This window comes from Eleginops maclovinus, chromosome 14 (assembly GCF_036324505.1).
Source record: "Eleginops maclovinus isolate JMC-PN-2008 ecotype Puerto Natales chromosome 14, JC_Emac_rtc_rv5, whole genome shotgun sequence".
Classification (NCBI taxonomy): domain Eukaryota; kingdom Metazoa; phylum Chordata; class Actinopteri; order Perciformes; family Eleginopidae; genus Eleginops; species Eleginops maclovinus.
In genome coordinates, this window is record NC_086362.1 from 4,208,640 (window position 1) to 4,233,882 (window position 25,243).

The 25,243-nt window shown below is 41.4% G+C and overlaps 4 protein-coding genes across 5 annotated transcripts in view; 3 read left to right on the forward strand and 1 right to left on the reverse strand.

Moving 5' to 3' along the window:
- The first annotated feature begins 1,213 nt into the window (after positions 1-1,213).
- On the forward strand, positions 1,214-5,550 carry cldn15a (claudin 15a). Its single transcript, XM_063901313.1, has 5 exons — positions 1,214-3,132; positions 3,391-3,555; positions 3,827-3,908; positions 3,994-4,101; positions 4,907-5,550. Exons 1-5 carry the CDS (start codon positions 2,916-2,918, stop codon positions 5,001-5,003), a joined length of 669 nt encoding a protein of 222 aa, XP_063757383.1. The 5' UTR covers positions 1,214-2,915; the 3' UTR covers positions 5,004-5,550.
- An 876-nt stretch (positions 5,551-6,426) lies between these two features.
- Positions 6,427-13,086, forward strand: dnajc3b (DnaJ (Hsp40) homolog, subfamily C, member 3b). The gene is made up of 12 exons (XM_063900996.1): positions 6,427-6,855; positions 7,967-8,077; positions 8,218-8,342; positions 8,440-8,514; positions 8,629-8,772; positions 9,241-9,422; positions 9,529-9,648; positions 9,900-10,005; positions 10,176-10,296; positions 10,570-10,708; positions 10,829-10,977; positions 11,680-13,086. The coding sequence occupies exons 1-12, from the start codon at positions 6,786-6,788 to the stop codon at positions 11,823-11,825; spliced, it is 1,488 nt and encodes a 495-aa protein (XP_063757066.1). The 5' UTR covers positions 6,427-6,785; the 3' UTR covers positions 11,826-13,086.
- Positions 13,087-13,440: 354 nt separating this feature from the next.
- Positions 13,441-14,948, reverse strand: naa38 (N-alpha-acetyltransferase 38, NatC auxiliary subunit). Its single transcript, XM_063900997.1, has 3 exons — positions 14,841-14,948; positions 14,248-14,422; positions 13,441-13,997 (listed from the first exon to the last, which is right to left on the reverse strand). The coding sequence occupies exons 1-3, from the start codon at positions 14,877-14,879 to the stop codon at positions 13,873-13,875; spliced, it is 339 nt and encodes a 112-aa protein (XP_063757067.1). The 5' UTR covers positions 14,880-14,948; the 3' UTR covers positions 13,441-13,872.
- Positions 14,949-19,314: 4,366 nt separating this feature from the next.
- Positions 19,315-25,243, forward strand: part of chd3 (chromodomain helicase DNA binding protein 3) — a 30,126-nt gene continuing 24,197 nt past the window's right edge. For both annotated transcript variants that reach the window (XM_063900995.1, XM_063900994.1), the window contains exons 1-5: positions 19,315-19,631; positions 22,311-22,438; positions 22,529-22,717; positions 22,792-22,934; positions 24,413-24,657. In XM_063900995.1, coding sequence (XP_063757065.1) covers positions 19,475-19,631; positions 22,311-22,438; positions 22,529-22,717; positions 22,792-22,934; positions 24,413-24,657 — 862 coding nt within the window. In that variant the 5' untranslated portion in view covers positions 19,315-19,474. The remainder of the gene's footprint in view (positions 19,632-22,310; positions 22,439-22,528; positions 22,718-22,791; positions 22,935-24,412; positions 24,658-25,243) is intronic.

A 25,243-nucleotide genomic window follows, 5' to 3' on the forward strand; every position in this document is an offset into this window, starting at 1 on the left:
GAGGTTGTCCGGTGCCTTGCTCAAGGGCACCACAGCAGGACCTAGGAGGTGAACTGGGACCTCTCCAAGTAGCAGTCCACTTTCCATATTTCAAGTCTGTTCGGGGACTTGAACCGGCGACCCTACGATTCCCAGTCCAAGCCCCTACTGACTGAGCCACTGCTGGACTTAGTCTTAATATTTATGGCAGACCGAGCGACCTTTAAAGTGTTAATAAGTTCAGTAAACCTATACTAACCTGCTTCCTTAGGACTGTGTGTGGTTTGATCAGATTTGATTGACAGTTACTTGCCATTATAAATTGCCGGGCACCGTCATCATTCAAATGTTGATCCAAAACATCTGAAACTGAAAAAAAAGTGTTCATGTTGGACCCCATGCTAATTGTGGTAAGTCTAATCATGAACACGTGTTTTTAAAGCACATTTGAACTTTTATAACTGTTTGTTTCCAACAAAATGACCCACATACAAAACTATACCCTATATGGTCATGTAGCCTACAGCCACGGAAAAAATTGAGAGACCACTTGAGCATTATCCTTTTCTCTTGTTTACTACTGACATTCTTCTCCGTGTTGAAATTCAACAGACAGCGGACTGGCGGCCATACATGTAGAGACAAAGATGTAAGGAACATTTGGAGTGGGGTCTTAATTTTTTCCGGAGCTGTATATGCTGACTGAATTAACATATAAGTAAGTTCTGAGATGCTTTCCCATGAAAAACAGCTGACTCATTCTCCATTTCACATGATTTAAAGCCTTTTTAGTACAGTTGTAAAACATGATTTTATATAAGGCCTGGACCAGAAGAGATTTGTAAATTAGGTAGCAACTGCTTTGTTGTGGTTATACCAGCACTCACAGACATTTTTTAAATTGCTTCTATAATTTGTATGGCTTCTTCTTCGATGCGGTGTGACAAATCCTGGAAAGCACAAGGAAAAAGCGAAAGGCTTCTGTCTAGGTAACCCTTAAAAAATAAAAACACATAAACTTTGTTTTTACAGACAAAGCCGTTGTGTGATTTCCATCCAATAAAAGCGAGCTTTGCAAACAGCTCGGCCATTAAATGAGACATTTATTGCGAGCGAGGATCCAGTTGTTTCTTTGTGGTGTCAGTAAATGTCTGATTCCTGCACAGGTTCACAAAAAAAAAGAGCCAAAAACAGGACTTTTTATTCAGACAGCTTTATGAAAATACCTATAAGACATTTAGCGGCTTCATTTTCACTGGTTTCGCGCTTTCAATCTGTAAAAATATAGACTTTGATTCTACTTTAAAACCATTTCTGTTCCTCTACAATAATAATAACACATTTTAAAGGTGCTTTGTCAGGTGATATGATAAGAAGTCTAATTGAAATCAAGCAATGAAACCACATTTTTAAGAAGGACACGACGGCATCAATCGCACATTAAAAGCTAGTCTGAAAAGGTTGGTGTTTGGCCAGTGTTTTGAATGTGTGGGGGGGTCAGAACAGTCTCTGATTTGGAGAGTGCTCTGTCACCATAAACACTTACAAACGTTCCCTTCCCGCGGCTTCAACTCCCACTTTCTTCCAGAAAACTGCTGGTGGTCTATTCCTCATGATCTGTTTCCTCAGCGTTATTTCTTGACCTTTATACACAATCGGTTTCCTGGTTTTTCAAATCGCACCATCTCTCTAGACACATCATGGCTGAAATGCAGGCTACGATTTATCTGAATATTATCAGTGAGATGAACTCAGTGCTCCCCGGATTTGGCCACGCTGACCCAGCAGCTATCAGGAGGATAATTGATGGCGACACACAAACACAGAAACCGGGTGATTTTAAACCTCTTGTAAATAAGCTTTTAGCCGAGCTTTGGACCTCAAACTTAATCATGTTGATTCAGTTCCAAAATGTTACAAATCTTGGGCGTGGAACTAAGTCAGTGTGACCTTGTGTCTCATGGCCTTGAGATTCAAAACCAAAACAATAAAACTGAAGGTGCAATTGGCAGGGTGGAATGTTACTTAGAACAAATTACTGTACATGAGCACACATTTAAGGTACTTTACTTGGGTATTTCCATATTATGCTACTTTATACTTCTATTCCACTACATCTCAGATTCATTAGGGTATTATTATCAGTCCTGCAGATTCAGATTATTAAAAAAAACTATAATATCAATTTATAAATGATTATATATTACTATAGGTTATACTACCCAGCAGTAAGCTTTATACTGTCAGATCTGCCTTCACTATTCAAAATGAAAGGGACATTAAAACTGAATGTATCCGACAATATTTGAACACCCTTACTCTACTTTTAAGTACATTTGAACCTCATACTTTTGCACTTTATGTAAGATTTTCAATGCATGACATATTTTCACACTGTAGCATTGATACTTTTTCTTCAGCAAAAAGATCTGAGAACTATTTCCACGCGTGCAATTGTTTAAAAAGTCCTATTAATAATGCCAATTAAGTGTGAAAAATGGGGTTTGAAGCACATTCCTGTTAAAGATCCAGCCCAAAAAGTAATGAAAAACGTTTTTTAAATGGCTAATAATGCGCCGTTGTCCATCAAAGAAAAGAAAAAGCGTGGAAAATTCCTAATAAACATGTACCGTGCCGCGCCATTAAGAGCGACTGATGACCATTGGACCCTGAGAGTGAGGCGATAAACACCTGCTCAGTTTCAGGGGTGTAAAATACAAGAGAGAGAGTGTGTGAGGGGAGGGGGGAGGAGAGAAAGCCAGTCATATAAATCATTATACATATCTGTGGAGCTGAACACATCTCCCACTGACACACGCTCACACACACACTCATTGACTTTCAATCACACCTAAATCCTTTTTATCACCACATTCTTTTTGATTTCCAAAATCTGGATTTACTTTTTGTTTGACTTCTGGGCCAAAGAGGGGGTCATGGATCCAATTGTGGAAGTAGTGGCGTTGATTTTGGGGTTCCTTGGTTGGGTGATGGTTGGGATCACGCTGCCCAACCGGTACTGGAGGACCTCCACCGTCGACGGGAACGTCATCACCACCTCCACCATCTACGAGAACCTGTGGATGTCATGTGCCACGGATTCAACCGGGGTCCATAACTGCAGGGAGTTCCCCTCGCTGCTCGCTTTGAATGGTATGTTGACCCAAAAAAACACTAAAATAACACTATTTAGGACAAAACCTCCATCATAGATCAAAGAAAGGAGAATTTTAAAGTAGGTTTATGACATGATGATGCTTTGTCAGGGGGAAACAACTCTTAAAGCTCAATTTCAAAGTTTATGAACCTTGAACTTTCTGGCCATAAGCCTATGATCCTTTACAAGGGTGATGAGAATTAAAATGGTGTGAATTTGATGATTTTTTTTTGTGTCTTCATTTCTCTCTTCAGGTTACATCCAAGCGTCCCGTGCCTTGATGATCACATCCATAGTGTTCGGCACCTTCGGACTGTTGCTAGCCCTGATAGGTGTGCAGTGTTCCAAAGCTGGGGGAGAAAACTATGTTCTCAAAGGGAGGATTGCTGGCACTGCTGGAGTCCTTTTCATAGTTCAAGGTAACAGAGATAACAAAATGCATTTAAAAAAATCCAAAAAGGTGTATTTTAGGGGAGGCCAAACAAGTGTAATGATATTTGACTACCTAATACCCTGTAAATATAAGTGTAAACCTTTCCATAATGTTACTAAATTATGTTGTATTGCTAATTGAAATCAATAGTCCTAGATGTGTCCTCCTTTCTTGCCAGACTTTGAACCTCTGTACCTGGAAGCTTCCCAGATTTGTTCTCAGTGATTAAAGAATATTCACTTTTTCTTTATCGAAAGGTCTGTGCACGATGATCGCAGTGTCCTGGTACGCCTTCAACATCACTCAGGAGTTCTATAACCCTCTACATGCCGGGACAAAGTAAGGTGGAGGTGGTGTTGGTTGATGATGAAAGGTCTAACATGAAGCTCACACAGGCTGACTGACACTGTGCTGTCTGCCGCAGGTATGAGATAGGAGAAGGACTTTACATCGGATGGTGCTCCGCCGTGCTCGCCATTGCCGGGGGAGCCTGTCTCACCTGCTCCTGCCAAATGGGCAAAGAGGACAATTAGTGAGTTTATGTTCCTACTACTGATGGATAAACTGTAAATTAACAAGTTGTAGTAATGTAAAAAATGCTCTCTTATTCCTCCATACAAACATCACTTATAAAAGTTTAGAAATACATTTGAAAAATACTCTTTTGACTTAAAGTGACTATACATAATTCAATAAAATAAAAACAATTGAAAAAAGTAATCATTTTAAAGAAATAGTGGGAAATTCAAATTTGGAGAAAAAAAATCTGAAGTTTGAAAAGATAATCCAAAGGAAAAAAAAAAGTGAATTTTTAAAAGAAGATGATTCAAATAATGAGAAAATGGTGGGTTTTTAGAACATGCTGAAATAGATTTATAAACAAATGTACAATCTCAGTGCGTTTAGACAAAAGAAAAGTACAATTGTAGTGTGTGATGCATGTTTTGAAGACCCAAAGAACCTCTAAAATATATCTCTTTTAAACTCATGGCCCTCTGGCGCCTTGCTGTGGCAACACTTTTTTTATTCACCTTTGGAAGAACGTCCCTTATAGAAGTAAAAAGCAGCTCTTATTGGACATCATCACCTGGTGTGTTGTTAGTGCCCGCCCATCTTTGTTTCTCACAAATGGAAGATGTTATCTGGGCTCTATTTTAATGACCACATGATGAATGAGGCTGTAAAAATGTGCAACACCGAAAGAGTTGGTGGAAAGTGGAGGAAGTGGACACAACTATTTATATGTTTAAGATTGATGGCTGAATACCGTTGAGCTGCTTCGGTTTCACAGACGTTTTTGCACCGTTAGTGACTGTGTGTTTTATCTTGTTTTGCAGCCCGTTGCCTTATCAAGCCAGGGGAACCGTATATTCTGGACCAGCACCAACCAGAAGCGTGGCTGCTAGTACTTACGGACGAAATGCTTACGTTTGACCTAACCTTTGTCACCGAAACCCAAAAGAAAATCTGACCTAAACTTTGTCAGTTTTTGTTGATACATCTAACATGTCCTGGTGTTCAGCTTTAACGCCTCAGCTGGATCTTTTTTGTATGAAGGCTAAAGGCCCATCACCACTGAACTGTATATACTCACAATTTAAAGAGTGTGTTTTGTAAAGAAAAAAATGAATTCATTGAAATGATTGCATTTAAGTTGTAAAAAAGCTAAGCTTCTTATCACTGCACAATGATTCTATTTATGTTTCCTTGATGATGTAAATCCAAATATTTTTTACAAACAGTCGCTTATTTTCAGATCAATTTACAATCTGCAAACACATTTCTAGACATGTGTAAAGGGGAAGGTCAAGACTGTTATAATCCAGATATCTGTGTGTTATTTTGTACAGTTTTATAGATAGTGCCTGTGAAAGAAGGTAGTGGAAAAGTTATCTTTATTTGTTTTGTTTTTTACTATAGCGCCAAACATTCCTGTTTTACTTTGTATTCCTGTAGTCAATAAAGTTTTGATTGCATCTTTTTTCCTTTTCTTTTCATTTTAAAAAAGAATAGCAAAGTGGTTTTTTACATGACACAATAGTTTAAATTTTGGACAAATAAAGACATAAATAAAAAATATACCACGTTTATCAACTCAGATTATGGGGAATTACCAAGTATGTAGGTTATAACAGCTGTCTCAAATGTTATATGTCCATTAAATTACAAGTTTTTACAACATTAAGTCTTTACAAAAGTAGGGAATGGTCTTTCTGCTTGTAAAACATATGATCCTGTGTTGTGTTTCATTATTAAAAAGCACTGTGTCACAAATATATGAGACATGTTACAAAATTATAAAATAACATGTCATCATTTTATTTGTTATTGACCGAGGATATCGATTCCAGTGCTGTAACCTATTTAATTACAACTTCCAGATTCTTATCTTGAGTATTTCCATGTAATGCTACCTTAAACGTCTACTTCATTACACTAAATATTGAATTTTTTACTCCACTACATTTATTGAAATGCAGGTGTTACAGCAGCCACAGAGAAATAGAGAAACACATATAGTACACATGAGAACAAACAAAGGGATAATAAGAATATAAATAAACATGTAGTAACAGTATGAACAGAAATAACAACATAACATGAGATCCACATTGAAGTAGCCTCAGCTAACTTTCGATTTCCTCTCCATGATCCCCAGTTATTTACTCCAAACAGACACCTTGGTTACAGCCGTGGTTAAAGCACTGGCCGCCTTTATGACCCATGCAGGGAATAAGGAGCAGCATCAGGTTAAAACAGTCTGTCCAATCAGAGCTGCCCACGTTTCCACACGAACCCGGATGTTCGGTGCGTGGACCAATCAGAGAAATGTGTGGCAGAAAGGGAGGGCACGACGAATTCAGAGGCAGAAAGCTATCGTGTACAAACTGTACAGGCTAACATCAGCTGTTTTGCATCCTCGTGTTACCTGGAGGTGTTTTAAGTTCAAGTAAAATCAGTTTACTCGTTGACATTATGGGGGATATACATTTTTAAGGGGGAACCTTTCAGCTGCGTGCTTCATTCCTACCCGGACTACTGTCACACCGGGACCGTAAATACACCGTCGTAGCTGGTTCCAGAGGTTGGGAAATGATGGAGATTTAACACAGAATAATACAGTTTTCAATGAAACAAAGGGGTGTTTTCACTCGACGTGAAAGCAGAGGTGTGAGTTCCGCAGGTTCCGGTGTGAGGCTGTGATTGTATCCGGGGATGGAGTCGTGTCGGCGGACCCTGTGCTCCCTCTCTCTGCTGTGTGTCCTCCTGGACATCCAGCTGGACGGTAACACTCACTTTACACCACCTAACATGTCTTTAAAATCCTCCAGAAACACTAGTGTAGATGTTTCGGTTCGTTTCCATCTTTAGTGTAGCTGCTAAAGTGTCCAAATCGTTCACTTTCTGTTAGATATCCTACTGTAGGTTACACTGTGCAGTTTGCAGTATGCACTCATAGCAGTCACTGCTGATTTAAAAAAAAAAAGGGCATTATTTAGGGTTTAAAAAGCCAAAAGTTACATGTTTACAAGGTGTTTCATATGATGTGAGGTGTTACCAGGAACTACAGGCTCTGTTTGTGATCCTGTTCCAGTCAGCACACCTTCATAACTCCATCTTTTTACTATTTACTATTTAACATTTTACATAATATTGCCTTCAAAGGGTTGTCGGGTTAAATCCCTTTTACCTTTTGAAGTCACTTAAGTAAAGCTGTTTTTATTGAAAGGTATTCTCTACACTTGTATTTTTATCATTTGTTTTACTTATTGCTATTTTCTCATAGTGCTCAATATTATTTACACTTGGACTTTAAATAAAAATCATTTTGAAATGATTTCTTGCTTTTTTTATTTTATCATCTAGGTTTGAAAGGGTGCAATAAATGCAAATAAATGTAGTATTATTATTGTTGTTGTTATTATTATGCTTATTATTGTTATTACTGATGTAAATGTACGGAATAGTTATATACCTTTTACAATCTTCTTCTTATTGATATTATTATTATAGAAGATATCATAGGATGTCAATAATATACATCTTTTGGGGAAAAAAGAAAAACTGACAGCTTATATATGAAAGGACAATAAATCGTAAATCTTTAATCTATATCAAGTTACAAATACATCACAGTTCTCTCTACAAAATCACATAACAATCCAATGTTGACATAAAGCGTGTGATGATTCAGGTTTGGCAGGTTAGAGACTCAAAACTAAACTATAGGCGTGAATAAACATCATTGAGTCCCTGAGGACTCGTGTGGGAATATAAAACCTAATGCAATCTGAAGGATGCAATCAGATGGCCACAACTTTACTTACTCTTGGGATGTCTGACTGTCTTCTTCCTGACCTGCTGTGATATATTTCAAGCTCCGTCTTACGTTACAGGTGTCTTAGGGGCGACCCATGTCGAGATCGAGCACCACTTGGAGATGGGCCGCAAGCTTTTGGCTGCTGGTCAGCTGGCAGAAGCCTTATCCCACTACCACTCAGCTGTGGGTAAGGTTACACACACATTTAAAAAGGCTGACATTTTCAGTCTGTGCTCCAATAATGCCCGTCCTCTTCCCTTTTTTCAGTACACACAAGAGAGGTTTGTTCGGCGCTCTGAGAAATTAAGTCTTCTTTACATTTCACAGAGGGAGACTCTAAGAACTACCTGACCTACTACAAGAGAGCAGCGGTGTTCCTAGCTATGGGAAAATCCAAATCTGCTCTCCCTGACCTCACCAAGGCCATCCAGCTCAAACCGGACTTCCTTGCTGTAAGTTAACTAACAATAACACTTTCTAACCTTATGTTGTGCTTGTATCATATTTCTTTTGCTCTCTCTTCATCTCTCTATGTTCCTCCGTCTCCAGGCCAGGTTACAGAGAGGGAATATCCTTTTGAAGCAGGGCAACACACAGGAGGCCAGGGAGGACTTTGAAGCAGTGGTGAGTTCAAGTCCTTCCTGACTTTTCTCTCCTTTTTTTAATGTTTACTTGAAACTGATTTTGCTACAATAATTCTTGTTATTTAAGGATTTGTTTGTTTTGTTTATTGTTTAGCTGCAGCGCTCCCCAGACCACGAAGAAGCTCGGGACCAGCTGATGAAGGCGAACGAGCTGGAGGAGCTGCAGGAGGAGGCCCATGCTATGTACCACCAAGGAGACTACAGCTCCACCATCAACGTGCTGGAGAGAGTCGTTGAGGTGCGTGTCAGCTCGGCTTTTGCATGCATTTTTCTGTTCCTATATACTGTCGCTCTGTGTAATATTGGGTTGTTTACCAGTATTTGTCAAATAACTGTCAAAACGATTTACTATGATGCTGGATAACAGCGTTTGATCTCTGATTTCAAGGAGTAGTTTGACATTTTGGGAAATACGCTTGTGTTTCTTGCTGGGCATCAGTAAACAAGGTAGACTCTACTATCATGTCTATCAATATGAAGCTACAGCCAGCAGGTTGCCAGTTAGCCAAGCTTAGTTGAGCAAGCATTAAAATGTGAATATACCCATCTCTCACCCTCTTTTCTTTTCTTGTAAACTGGATAAAAAGAATGTTGAATTCCTCAGAAAGGAGATCTTGGAATAAGTGCGATCATTGGTTCCTTTTCTATAGAGCCCAAGTAGTTCCCATGTGTGTCCAGTCTTTATCAAGTTGCCATCTTTCTTCAGATCTCTCCCTGGGATCCGGACTCGCGGGAGCTTCGCGCAGAGTGCTACATCCGGATGGGGGATCCTCAGAAAGCCATCCTGGACCTGACGCCGACCACGAGGCTACGCAACGACAACCGCGCCGCTTACCTGAAGCTCAGCACGCTGCACTACAGCCTCGGAGATCACCACGAGTCACTGAAGTGAGCCTTGCTGACGGGATAAGCAAATTCAGTCACGCTGATTTTCATCTTAGGAGATTCAGTTTCACTTGCTGAACGTCTGTTTCGCTCATTTGTTTCCGTGCAGTCACATCCGGGAGTGTCTGAGGCTTGACCAGGATGACAAAGAGTGCTTCAGCCATTACAAGCAGGTGAAGAAGCTCAGCAAGCAGCTGGACTCAGCAGAAGAGCTCATCGAACAGGAGAGGTCAGTACTTCACTGTGAGATTACAATTTTAAGCAGACAATGTGTACAAGAATTTTAAACATGACAACACGAAATCAGATCACGTGACAGAAAACGGGTAAAACCAGAAAAAGGAGCAAGAATTCCATGATTAAGTTTGAGTTTAGTTACAAAGGAACGCTAAGAGTTGCTATGATGTGTATTTAAAGGGAGTTGAATAACATTTGCAACCCAACTAACCTTTAAATAAACTGAATTGTCTTTATGTTTAGCTACCCGGAAGCCATAAGTAAGTATGAAACAGCTATGGAGACGGAGCCCAAAATCCCGTTCTACACAAACCTGGCCAAAGAGAGGATCTGCTTCTGCCTCATTAAGGTGAGAAAGAGAAATATCATCAGTATGATTCATTTTTCAATGATGCAAAAGAAGGGACTTTTGGTTAGTTTCACTCACCAAGAAATTGCTTTTTATAAACGTCTGGCATCATATTTTCCAATCCCAATGCTCACTGCCTGCTCTTTCTTCCTCTGCTTTACCAATTGTAGATTCCTTTGACTCTGAAGGCCATAGACGTTTGTTCAGAGGCTCACCAGAGAGACCCTCGCAACGCCAACGTCCTCCGAGACCGAGCCGAGGCGTACATACTCAACCAGGAGTACGACAAAGGTAACGGGACTTTGCATGTACACAGACATCAAACTTATATCTGTATTTAGTCGATGCTAACAGGTTCTCCATGGGTTAAGATAATACAATTACTGTTAGACATTAGGAAAACATATGTTCAGGATGTTGATTATCTAATAGATTTTAGTATTTGAAGGTTATTCAATCTCTAAAAATAAAATCTGGTCAAACTTAGTCAGTAAAATGCAAATACAATCACAGCATAAATTTAGACACATTATTGTAACGTCTTTTATCACGGTTTGTTTCCAGCTGTGGAAGACTACCTCGAAGCCAAAGAGTTTGACAGCGAAGGCGATCGCATCGATCTCAAAGAGGGGCTGGTCCGAGCTCAGAAACTCCTCAAAATCTCTAAAAAGAGGGACTACTACAAGATCCTCGGTGTGAGCAGGTAACCAGCCCAGCCAGCTTCATCGCAAACTGCGTTTACTTCCTTAATCCTTCAATTACATCTTGACTTTATAGAGCACATCGCTGAAAATATCTCTCATGTATGCTGCTTTTTCTCCAGGTGGGCAAACAAGCAGGAGGTCATCAAGGCGTACAGGAAGCTGGCGCAGCAGTGGCACCCCGACAGCTTCCAGTCCGAGAAGGAGAAGAAAGAAGCGGAGAAAATGTTCATCGACATCGTGTCAGCTAAGGAGGTCCTCACTGACCCAGGTCAGGAGCTGAGCTTGCTGTTACATGTTCATTTTAGGCATCAGGAGACAGTTGTTCAGAGAGGTTCAGTGCCTGTGAGTCTGGTATCTCTCGAAAAGAACAGGAAGTCCTCAGATGAAACACTTGACATTGCACAGTTTATGGCAGCCTGGAACTATGATGTCACACTTACACACTACTCATTGCTCATTTAAAAGAAGAGTTTGTGGAAATGTGTGAATCAGTTTTTGGCTGAGATCAAGACAAGATGATTATTACCTCTCTCCATGTCTGTGTGGTAGATAGGAACACTACAGCTAATTAGCATAAATGTGGAAACGGCTAGTACGACTCTGTCCGAAATGAAAAATATATACTTTTCCTCATCTCTAAAGATGAATAGACGTACATTTTATTTAATCAGAGTTTAAAAATGACAAGTGGTGGATTTTAGGGGGTTTATGTGCCAGGCTACTGCTATTAACACAATGCTTTGATAGTGTATTTTTGTAGGTTTATGAAGCCTAAATTGAAAACCCTTTTATTGCCTTTTGGTAAGAGTATTGGGGTTAATGAGAAGGTAATATAACTTTTGAAAATGTTAGGGTTTCCCCCCCAAAAAATTATAGTCTGAACACTATTAGCCAGCATGAAAAACGTTATCATTCTGAAGCCATAATTTCTCTTCTACCGTCTCACATTTTCTCTTCCGTCCTTTTCCAGAAATGAGGCAGAAGTTCGACGCCGGTGAGGACCCCCTGGACCCGGAGAACCAGCAGGGTGGAGGGGGAGGAGGCCAAGGCTGGGCTCATCACTACAACCCCTTTGAGTCCGAAGGCAACTTCCACTTCAAGTTCCACCACAACTAGAGAGGAGGACTTCATGGACACGTGACGGGGGATAGCGGGGGGAGTGGGGGGGGGACATTTTGTGAGGAACGACAGTAGAATTACGGAGAAGTCTACCTCAGAACTTCCAAGTTTTCTCGGTCAATTGACATTTTTAACGCAGCGGAGGCTTGAGCTGCACCGTGAAAACAAAAAACGGACTTCTTCCCACCAAAACTAAGGATCTAGCTTAATGTCGCTGTGGGGGAAGGAAACGAAGTCTTGAGATCCTCATGAATGGAAATATGGTTTAGCAGATGTCTGCTCTTGTTACTCATTTCTTACTTTGTGCCATTCTTTTATCAACGGCCTCTTTTTTAATGCAGTAGCTGCTCGGACATTTCATAGGAAGTTGATTTCTGCTCGCAGTATTCTCTCACCGTGTCAAATCTTCTCCGTACTAGAGAAGATCTTTTGTACATCAGGAGGAGTTCGTTGAGCTTCTACATGAAGGGTAAGTAGGCAGGACTTTAACAGTATCAAAGGAAACATTGTGGAAGCTTTGGAGACGATTGGATCTTAATTTAATGCCGGGACGCGACTGTTTTTGATTTCATTTGTTCTTACCAGCTATCTAATTGGAATAATGTGTAAATTCTGTACTCGGTTGAAAATACTGGACCCTAAAACCCTGCATATTCACCTGTTCAAATGGGGAAGAGAATCAATATTCTGGACAAACAAACGCAGCAACTACGACAAGAGTTGTAGTAATATGCTCGTTCCTTTTATCACTCATTTCCAAGCACGTCTTTTGCACTTTTACCTCTTTTGTTTGAAAACCACTCCACTTCTCCTCCTTCTCGATATGTGTTTTATTGACTCCTAACAATAACCGACAGCCTCATTTGCAAAAAAGTAATACAGAAAATGCACATTTGAAATGTCAGCATAACGGTATATTTAGATAATTGGTCGAACAGGATGCACTGAGGCACGGTTTGGAAACTTAACCATTAAGTTACAGATGAAGTTGGAGTGCAGTTTTCAACTAAGGTGACGTCCTTGTCGAGTTTTGTCGGTAACAGCTTGATGCTACAGCGACCGTAACAGCCTCCATCATGTCTCCTGCTCGTCGGCGTGAACTGAATGCGAGCGGCTCTTTGTGTTTAAGACGACTGTGTGGGACAGGTTTTTGTTTCTGGGATTTCTTTTTAGGGGTTTCTGCGGTAAGTGGCATCAATTTTACGATTGCCAAACTGATTCAGCTGACATGCTCAAGCTATTAAAATATTGAAACAAATCCAAGTTTGTCCTGATGTCATGATGTTTAAATGAATCGTAGCGACAGCTACAGAACAGCGCCCCCTGCTGCTGCTACTAGCTTTGAGTGGTTGGTTTGTGACGCTACAGCAGTGTAACAACACGTCTGCTTCAATTGTGATAAACAGCCTGAACACAGTTTGGAATTACACTTACATTTTCTTCCACATATTGCAGTGATTATTACAAATGCAGGTGTTGCAGTTTTTACATATTTTATTTATAATTATTGTTATGAAGGATCAGGAATATGTCCGAGTATATTCCCTTCTTTCTCTAGCTCCTAAATTCAGACTTCAGACACTCAAGAGTAAATAAAAGTGATCAAATCCGATTAAAAGATAGTATTTTTTATTCCAAGCATTCTTAATATCATCAGTTGGTGCATACGTAACCCATAATATTTGACTTCTTTCTAACTCCAAAAAACATGTATCACCCGGGACATTTTCCATCCACTGAACACAAAGTCTTGAATACTGCTATGTGTCTCCAAACAAAGAAGTTTACTGTACACAAAATGTCAACACACATCCAGGTAGCTGCTGTTTGCCAACACCTTCTTCGAAACACACACACACAGGCTGGATTTTACAGCCACCGCTGCGAGCGTAGAAGGGACGGCTTAATCCAGAATGGACACAGCAGATCTGGATCAGCAAAGGTGAAGGGATGAAATCCTCATACAAAAGAGGTCCATTCTCCTTAAGTTGGTTCTCTGAGATAGACTGTCACATTGAGTGTCATCCAAACTGTAAACGTCTCATCAATGGTTCACTCCAAATCCCTGTGCATCTTCCAAACTGTCCGCCTCCACCTCGATGGAGACTACATGGTGACCGGGGATCATGGCCAGGCCCAGGACTCGGGGTTCACCTTGGGAGAATGTGTCTGAGGACAAAAAGGGGTAAAACATGCATTTAAATTAACATCACCCAGTTTGGTCACACAAAACAAACATGTTGAGTCATGGAAAATATCCTAAACGTGTTGCTTGTTGTGAATGCATCTTCACCATTTGAGATCTCAATTATTCAAAGAGGATTGTTGGAAATATAGTATTAAATGTGCCAAATGTTACTTCCCACCTCTGAGCATAACGGAATGGACTTGTTCTTGTCTTGATCGGGTCTTCACCTACCTGTGGATTTGAGGAACTCCTGAGCAGATCCGAGGATCACGTTGCAGTCTCGGTCCGTGCAGAGGAAAAGCCCGACCAGAGTCCGGCCGTCGGTCATCCGGATCCTCATGTTCTTGTTCAGGAGCCCCTCTAGTTTCTGCCGGGCCTGGTACGAAGGGGACACTCCAGACTGCTCCTGGGTGAGAGAGGAAGGTAAGATAGTTCAATAGCAGTAGATGTAATGGTGGAACTATCCGATAATTTATTGGTTCAATGATTTTGATTATTTTGTCAACTTGTCAAAAATAACACACAAAGAGTTTTACTAATACATGCATCCAGGAAACTGCATGCCGGCTTTGCCATTATAAATACACACGATATATGCTTAATGCAGTGTTATGAATCTAAATATAACCTGCTGTAGGCTAATGTTACATTGTTTTAACAGCTGACAGCTAGCTCATTCGTTAGCTACCGGCAAACTTTAGCTGCAACTGAACCTTGATTATCATAAAATGTGTTTCAACAAAATCGTTTTCTCTTCGACACGTCAACCAGCGTGAACCATCATGTAAAATACTCAATTAAACACGTAAATAAAAAACACATACATGAGTCGAAGGACCATTTTCTTCAATCATTGTTGCCATAACCTCTTCTTCTTTACGTTTGCTAACGGAGTGATTTGAGTGAGGGACAAGCCAAACCGGAAACACTATCCGGCGTTTTCTTCTTAAAGGGGACGTCACCACAAAACTACAGCTGGAGTATAACGTTACTAACATTCAGGTTTAGATTAAAAGTGTAAAATTAAGTGTAGAGTTTGTTGAATGTGAAAATGGTGGCAACAAACAACGGAAAGGAGATCTAAATGTAAGAATGATTTGTTAAAAGTTGATTCATTTCACACCTGACCATTGGCAATAATTAGACTAATTTGTCTGCTTTTTTTAACTAACGCTTGGAAGTTAGTCCAAATTGCTGTAATTACATGGAGATTATAGTATTTTGAAGCATGAATGTAACTTTTGAAGGCTATTGGGTTACCTTTGTGCCAAAAATATTTCATATAGGTACTTGTCTGTGACTCAAAATGTGTGTATTTCTGTTAAACTTGTGGTTTAATATCAGCCTAACTTTCTTTTTATATGACTTGTTTTCATTATATTTAACACATTTAGTTATGAACTACAACCCCCTATTTTAAAGATAGAAGCTTGGATTACAACACACACAGAATGAGTGTGACGTACACTGTTATTGGTCTAGAATTAAGGGAGTCAACTGATGATGAGAAAACACATCTGGTTTGATTTTAAAGACACCCGCATACTTTTTTTATGATAGAGCCATTCAAATAAAACTATATTTTATGGACTTCCATGACTGTTGTATACAAAGGTAACCTGTAAAATGCGGAGCTGTTGTTTTTTGTGTGACTAAACAAGGGGATTTCAAAGAACTGCAAATCCAAATAAATTAAATACTATTATTTCTTTTGTTTCTCCTGATGACATTTTTATGCAGACACTTAAGTTTGAAGCCATTACACAGACCATAAACGCAATCATCCCTGGGCTATGAAGTAAAGATAAGACAAGATAATGATAAGACGAGACATACTGCGTACAGATAAAAGGCATTATAGTTTACACAGATTCTTTTTAAATAGACAAAATAATCAATCAATAAATATACCTGTACTCCTGATTCACCTGTGTTTAAAACTACTCGGCCAATGGCGTTTGAGATCCTGTGGAGGAGGCATTTATACACGAACCTGACACTTCAATGTGACTGCTGGAGGTGAGTAGCAAATGCTGGATATCATCCTTTTATTTAATCTTTACTTGCCATGCATTGTCCGAGGTCTGCATTTAATGACCAGTTAAACCGAAGTGATTTAGATTATTGTGAAGCAGAATGTTTCCTGTTAATACCCTTATCTTGAGACATATCTTCTCATACATCCGACCATCCGATTGCCTTCTTAAAATTAAGCACACATGGCTCCAAGGACCCGAAGATTTACTGATTAGATTTTGAGGGTCAAAGGTCATTGTGACATAAAATCCGTACCATCCCTGTGAGCGTAATATCTCAGGAATGCAGGGAACTTCTTTAAATTTGGCAAAACAACCACGCACTTTTCATAAAGGAACTGATTACAGTTTGGGGGCTGAAGGTCGCAGTAACCTCACATCACCGGATTTCAGACCTTTTCTCAAAATGAATCTGCCAAGACAACAATGGCTTCTTTCCCCACTTCCACCTTTTTACTTTTGACACTCTCTCTCAGACCAGCTCAGACTAATCTCACTGGGCAAAATAAGCCATAATTAGAATGAATTAATTGCTCATTCAAGACTAGACACAGCAGAGAATAGGCCATACTTTAACTTAAAGCTTAAAGGATATGTAAAGCCAACTTTCTCCCTCCCTAGCCCCCGCTGCCAGCCCGTTATCTAAGCATTATCTGCTCTCCGGGTCGCCTCAGTTCACAGCTCAGCTCTGAATGGAGCTCAGGAGCCTGTGTCTTCCTCTGTGTGTCACACTGCATAAAATCTGGGTTAGCTACAGCGCTGCTCCCAGGGGAGGCGCTTTTCCCTCTCATCCTCGACATGTCTCCCTGCCAAACGGACATGGGGAAGGGGGGGGAGGAAGGAGGTGGCGGGGTGGCCACAGCACAGTAGTGCAGTGTGTCAGGGCCTGCAGCATATGAGAGAGAGGCTTGGGTGTTTTCACCCTTTTTTTAAATGCAAAGTCAGGGCTTCAAACACGCACCCTCACAGAAATACACACATACAGTATCAGCAGCCACCCAATCTGATATCATGCATTGCTCCGTGTCTCACTTGGCAGATGTAGCGCTTGGATCGGACTCCAACAAATTCCTCTCTTGTCGTCTGTGGGAGCGGTACAGCCACCTGTTGCAGACAGTGAAGCGTGCACCAGCTGTCATTAAAATGCTTGTTTACATGATATCCAGTTTTTGGTGTGAAATTCTACAGCTGACACAGTTACATATAAACAGAATTCAGAGGGAATACAAAAAAAAAAAGACACCTCACAGTTTTTGGGTGGCTTTAGTGTCTGTATTCCCTGGAAAAGGCAGGAAAACGATGAAAATTTGAAATAAAAAGAACAAATCTAAAATGTAATAACTCTCCCACTCATGACATTAAAACACATTTGCATATTCTAATTATGGGTACACATTTGTGGGGAAAGCAGTTCAGTTATTTCACGGGTTATTTGGGGCTTGAATGGTTTAATTGAAGTGTTCAGTTCATGTATTATCCAACACTGAGTTCAGGTTTGTTTAGTCACTCGTTAAGGGTGACCAGCTGTGTCTAATTAACTGATCATTGATTTATACAGTTATAATATGAATATGCGATGCTAGGTAGTAGGCATAGACATGTATTGTGATTAAGTAATACATTAAAACATACTTTAATTAAGCTGCAAAGGCTTTTTAACAGTCATATTTTTGAATGCAGCGACAGTAAATAATGAACGACTGTAGAATGTTTCATTTTTTTATAATGGAGACACTGAATGAGTCCCCCTGCTGCTGCATCTTGACAGCACAGGTGTTACTAATATCATTACCGAGTGTCCTATGACAGTGTGACAGTGAGCGGCGTGCACATCTCTGTGACCCTGAAACTGAAGCAGCGTAATGAAATTGTCCCATCATTTATTCATTTATTCCCTTCTGTGACATGTCATATTGTCTTTCATTTAAAAAAAAAAAAGGGCTATTCAACATTCACATTATTAAAATGATTCTTAAACCAAGGTCCCATTACTAGCATTTTTTCCTGCAGTTTCAACCTCATCTCCTGGTGTGATTTTAAAGGCTGTTAGATTGAATCTGAAGCTAGAAATTTAAATGGAGATGTTGTGTTAAAATGTTCTTTATCCAAGGTCGAAATTGAACTAATAATGAACAAAAAAATGGCCAAAAGTGCTGAGATATTTACCCTTATTACTTATGAAAGACCTTTGCTGCGTTAAGGAAGCTCATTCAGTCATTTATTTGGAGAATAACTGCATTCAATTATTAAAATGCGATGAAATCAAGGCCCTATGACTGTTTCCGAATCCTATTCAAATCCTTTTTCATATTCTATCCGGCACACTTTCTCCAGCCTGACCTAAATTTTTGAGGTTTTAAATGTGAAAGGCGAATCAAAATTTCTTTTGTCAAAACAGAAGTGCCCCGAGCAGCCGCTGAGGGCTGGCTGGGGTTGAGGGATTCCCATGGCCTTACTGCCATCCAGCTGGATGCTGCTTTCCAGATTTTACAGTAAGAGTTCACAAAATCTCTCTCGTTGGTTCCGAACCTCTGTATCAGACATGGAGTATGTGCATGAGCTGGTAAATATGATGCTTTATAAAGGGGGGGCTGCAGTTTGCATAGTGTAAATTGTTTCCATCCCCACCACAAGTAGTTAATTTTTAAGCAATACAATCTGATGTAAGTCTGGGCATGGCTGCGGCAGATTTTCCCAACCCCCCTCTCTCAATCCCTCCCCAGCACTCACACACACACACACACACACACACACACACACACACACACACACACACACACACACACACACACACACACACACACACACACACACACACACACACACCCCTGCTCCAAAATAATTTTTATACAACGGTGGGGGCTCTGGGAGAATATAAGGTGGCCATATTTGATAGATTAGTGTCGGGCTCTGCAATGCAGGGAGACAGATAGTGGGTGTTTGTGATCTTGACAGTGACACCAGGCAAGTGTGTCGGATTCGTGACTGATCCGGACTTGGAGAAAAAGAGGAAAGAGGGAGAGGGGGGGGGGGGGCTGACATCAAAGAAACAAACAAGTAACAATGTAACTTACATGCAGCCACACACCCCTTTCTCTTGTAACAATGTGTACGTTTTTAAGGAGGGAGGGGGCGCGCAGAGGGAGAAAGAGAGACGGAGAGAGAAAGGAGGAGGGGGGTGCGTTCTGAAATAATATAGTCAGCCATTTTTTATGTAAGGGGATTTTTTTTCTTATTGGGGGGGTTGTTAAAAAATAAATATAAGAGGGGCGGCCATCTTTGTTGCTCTGCTCTGGTGTAAAATATTTCAAAACGCCCCCCTACTTTTTTTTCCCTGTGCCGATTTGAATATTAAATAAATATCACACATTCGGGGGCAAGAATACGCTTTTTTTGAGGACGCATCCAATGACAGGGATATAATGTCCTCTCCTCTCCGGTCCTGTGAGGAAGACGAGGGCATGGTGGTTAATTCCGAGGGAGGAGATTTTGATGAAGAAGACGACGAAGGAGACCTAGACGCAAGCGACATAAACTCGCCGGCGGCGCCAAGGGAAACTGCAACACCAGCCGCGCCAGGTACAGTAAAGAAAACTGGCTCGGGAGCGCGCAAAGCAAATACAAAACACACTAACAAAGCAGTGACATTTAGCAGAAAGGCGAATGCAAAGAAACAGCCAGGAAATTCGCAGTTTGTGCTCCCAAATCTGCTTCTCCGGGTCCACTATGGTACAGTAACAGAACCAGCGAGGAGGACACGGGGGCGCGCATACAAAATAGAAACATAGTCCAGATTTAAAAAAAAAAGAAAAAGTGATACACCTTAAAATCGCTTTACACTCCTTGTTAAAGCACCCCTTGTATTTGTGAGTGCTATATTTGCTGCTTCAACTACAGAGGCAGGGGGGAAAGACGAGGCTTTTGAAATACAATACTCCACTTCTAGCAACGAAATGCAGAATCTTGTAGTTTGTTTTATTCTCATTTTTCTCCCACTTCCTCTTCACCTCCTGCACATCCCAACAAAGTTTAAAACTAAACTTGCCACCGCTGCCTTTCGTCACAAGCTCACTTCTACATGAAAAAGTTGCTGCTTGTTTGCCCCTCAAATCCTCGTTGGTTTTTTTTTTTGACAGCTCCCAGACATGTAAGCATGGAAATAAGCAAGGTAATAATAAGGTCGCTCTTAAGGGTTAAATAGCTCACGGCGAGGCAAAAACATGGAGTCCCGTGGCCGGAGGCTATATATATTGTGATACCCATCTCCAGATGCGTTTTGCTGTGCAGACATGAAAGCTGGCGATGGTGTGAAACAGACAAACTTGCCCCCCTTCCCTTATTGTCCCTCTGACGGGTCAACAGAGCTGCTGCCTGCTGCTCACTTCCAGGACAGAGGTGTGACTGTTTAGCTCCCTCCTTTAGCTTAGCATGCATGCCTACTAATTAGCGAAACAACGTGTTTATCAAATGTGTGTATAGCTAACAGAGCATGGTGTGTTAGCCCCTATATCAAGAGCTATACTGTGTTGAATGCATATCATTCTGGAAGTTTCTGTGTACAGTGAAGCTGCACAGGGTTGCAGTGAAAGTAAAGGGTGCAGAAAGTAGCTAGTGGCTGGTTAACCACACTGCAACAGTAGAAGTCAAAAATAGCAGTGCAGCAGCCCTGAGGTTGCAGTTTATTCATAAAACATACAACAACTAGTAATATTGTGGGTAAATCCAATGCAGACATGACACAGAAACTTAAAAGTGGAGGTGTCATGAGATAGATAGATACTTTATTCATCCTAAATTGGGAAATTGTGTTGTCATTACACAAAGGGGTACACATATTTAAAGGATACAATTCGATACAAAAATATATATGATTAACAGCAAATATATACAAAATGACAGTGGAAAATACACATACTACTTGAGAATCAAATTAAAATACAATACATAGACAATACTGAATCATTTGAGTGCTCTACAATTTAAAATTCCACCAAAGAAATCTATAGAAATATACAGAATCATGTTGACATTGGATTGTACATTACAACAGTGCAAAGTAGAGCTGTTGTGTGGGGAAATGTAAGTTTACTCGAGAGAAGGAAGACAAGTGTATTTTCCTGTATGCATATCACAGTCAGCTCGCACTGCTTTGTCTTTAGTCTTAATTGGCTCCGGACCCGCCGCCATGCCGTGTCAGAAGGATAAATGAGTGTCGTGCTCCCCTTCCTTAACCCCGTCACGACCCTTGCGCAGCGGTCACGGCGGTGGTCGGGGGTCCCCATGTGGGAATAGCAGAGCGGAAAAGAAGTCGCTCCAGTTCACCGCACCGCACCGCACCGTCCCGCCGGCGGCCTCTGAATCACCGGCACTGCGTGCGTTCTGCCGCCGCCCCCGGAGCGTCTTCGGCGGCAGCGCGCTGCACGGATACGCGGTGTGGGTTGTTAGTCGGGGTGGGAGTGGGGAGGAGGATGAGGTGGTGGTGGTGGGGGGCTTTTGCTGCTGCTAGTGGTTATTGGAGCCCACCAACAAAGGCAGGCAGACAATAAAATCCGACAATATGTATCTTAATCACAGGCTGGTTGCACAGTTCAAACCGCAGCCCGTATTTTGGTTACGCTTTAACGCTTTGCTGCATTTTGTCTTTAGAAGCTGTTGCTATTTCTCTGCGTTTCTCTTGTTCTACTTCAAGCCAGGTCAGGTTGCAGGTTAAATTGCCCTCCCTGGTGCTGTGATGTTGCACCTGCTCCACAGGGAATATCTGGCCTGCTATTTTCTCATCATTTGCAGTGAGAGCAGATGCAGTCATGTATTTTAGATGCACTCAGCCTGAGAGTCTTCTATTATATAAGCCACGGGGGAAGTTCAAACTATTTGTATTCCCTTACATCAATAACAAATATATCAAAACACTAGCTTTCTTTATACTGTTTTTATGACTGCTGTTCCGCTTTGTTTACAAAGGTGCTGGTCACACTTTCGCATCGCCAATTAACCAATTATCCCCATGCTATGAAACCAGCCACACCAGCTGTCATCTTACAGTCCTCTGACAAACTGTATCTAATCTAGCGTGTGTCACAATTCAGACGGGGTCAGAGGTCACTGAAGACACAGCGGCTATCAGGAAGCTTTTGTTGTGTGTAATTATCCTCAGTAGGGATTAGCTAAGTGTTGGAAAGCGTTTGAGAAGATTATTGCTCATCTGATTGTAATGGCTGTCTCTCTTTCACCCTTTCTTTATCCCCGTCACTCCTCTAGACGAAGAGGCAGAGATATCCGACAGGGAGGTCCCGTGCAGGAAGAAAGGGCGACCCAAGAAAAAGAAGGACACAAAGAAGAAAGACAAAGAGGGGAAACCGGTCAAAGCAAAAAAACGCAAGAAGATTGTATGTTTTTCATGCGTTGGCTTTTCATTTATATGGCAAAAAGAAAAGCCTCACACATTTTAAATGGTTTCTTAATATGTTCATCTTCAGGACAGCGATGTAGAGAGAGACTCCGACAGAGAAAGAGACTACGGCGAGAACTCGGACAGCGTAGCCAGCGACTATGGATCCGGAGAGAAAAAGAAAAAGAAGAAACATAAAGAAAGGAAGGAGAAGAAAACCAAGAAGAAGAAAAAAGTAGACGGGGACCGAGACAGCAGTCAGGAGGAAACGACAAAGGTAAATAATGAATCTTAAAACACGTTCTGTCTACGATTTATCAAAAAAATCTGGTATCTTTTTTGTTCTGACAGTTGGTTTCTGCTCAGCAGCCGATAGAGCAGAAGACGTCGGCACAGCTGGCGAAGGAGTGGGGTCTGGAGGATGTTGATCATACCTTCACAGAGGAGGACTACAGGGAGCTCACCAACTACAAAGCCTTCAGCCAGTTCATGAGGTGCAGTATAGTCTCTTGTTTTCACTTGGTGTTTATGTAGACTTTTGTAGCCGTTGGCAAAAGACACGCTGACTTCCCATACATACATACAGTGTTTTTCCACTTGCTCGCGCTGTGATGGAGTTATAGCCATTTTATGTTGACATGCTACGATCCAGTAATAGCGTTTATTTATTTTTAAAAGACCGTGTTTTTGTTGAAGTACTGGTCGCAGGATTTGGTGTTTTACTCTTCCATATTATCTGGTTTTCATAGTTGTTATTAGTTGGTGTTGTTTGAAGGGATTTTAAGCATTAAAGGAAAGTTTTGCTGCTCTTTGGAATTTGAGAGAAGAATCGTCGTGATTTTTGTTTGTTGTCTGTTAGCAAACTGGCACCGGATGTGGAGCGATTCAGAGCTAGCTTAGCATTAAATACTGAAATAAAACATAGAATTAAAGTAAATATAAAAAGCTGCTAAAATAAACAAAGCTGTGGGTGAAGGAGTTTTGTAAATGTAATGTTTTCACCATTTATAACGACAGAGAAATTAAGTGTCATTAGTTTGGAGTGGTGGCTTGTTTGTGGTTTACTTCTCAGGTCATATATACACAGGTTCTGTTGTAGTAAAAAAAACTGGCTTTTTTCAGTCTAGTTTAAGCCTGTTGTTGTGACACAGACCCACCTCCCTCTACTCTGGCAACACAAACTGTCCATAGTGGAGCTCCAGCAGCAGATCAACACAGATACATGTGGCGTGGGCTGCCTCTGTCTCCCTCTGGCAGCTGTGTCTTCATCATCCTGCTAGCTGTGCTGTCAGCGGCAGCCTGAGCCCCGGCCTCTGTGTCTGACTCATACCTGCTTTCACTCTGATAACGTGAAGTAGTCCATTAGGTCCACTGCTTCTTTATGCTGGGATGTTATTTGGCTGTCTCTGCACCACTGGCAGACTGAGCCGTAGTGTAAAACTGAACTAAAAGAGTTGAGTCTCACTCCTATGTCCCTCCTGACTTCCTTACAGTCAGGATTGTGGGAAAAGATAACAAAAACGGACATTTATTCATCTGCTATTGTGCCAAACTTAAGTGGATCGTAACATATATTGGGTAGGGAATTAATCTGCACATGCTGCTTTCTAGGGATGTCAGTTTTGTGCCCTGCATCGACTAGGTTAGGCTTTTTTCTGACCCGGAAATGCCCCTACCTGCTTATTAAAGGGAGTGAGGAGTCACTGACTGTAAAAACGGCCGATATTACATATATTTATTGAATTAGGAATCTTGCAACCATAATAGATGCTTGAAAAATCAGTTATAAATGTGCACAAAACTGCGGACAGATCGGTAATCCTACTTTTCATCCCTCAGTCGGAAAATTGACGTTACAGCAGAAGGACAGTGCAGATAAAAAAGGTTAACTAGGCTAAATAAATATGGGTCACTTTACAATACTAGAAAAGAGATATGCCACAGCATCTCATAACTAAGACTCTCTCCCCAGGCCGATGATAGCCAAGAAGAATCCTAAGATCCCCATGTCGAAGATGATGACCATCCTGGGGGCCAAGTGGAGGGAGTTCAGCTCCAACAACCCCTTCAAGGGCAACGCCGCTGCCGTCGCGGCGGCCGCTGCTGCTGCTGCCATCGCTGTCGCCGAGCAGGTCTCCGCCGCCAACGCCTCGCCTGAGCCACCACCGCCTCCGCCGCCGCCACCCATCAGGAAGGCCAAGACAAAAGAGGGCAAAGGTCAGGGGCAGTGTTGGGAATAACGCCGTTATTTTTTCAGTGACGCGGTAATCTAACTAATTACTGTTTCCATCGTTGCAACGCCGTTATCGTTACTGCGTTACTATGAATTGATTGAATAAACTACCCGTAGCCTGTTGTCATCCGAGGCTTGGGGTGCGTTCACACAAACTGCCAGTGAGGAGACCGGGTGGGTTAACAACGAGATAAGCGATTATGACTGGCTAAGGCAGAGTCATGTTTCATGGTAGCCAATCGGAGCCAGTGTTTTTACACACAGGCCAGGACACACACACACACACACACACACACACACACACACACACACACACACACACACACACACACACACACACACACACACACACACACACACACACACACACACACACACACACACACACACCCACCCCAAACAGATTCGAGGAAGCAGCAGAAATGGCGAGTCCGGAGCAATCCGATGAAAAGTTGGCATTTTCAAGTTAGAGATATAAGCACTACTTCAAATTCATTGAGGTCAAAGGCAAGAACGTGCATGTAAAGTGTACATTATGTCCAGGAAGGAAGACTTTGTGGACATCCGTTG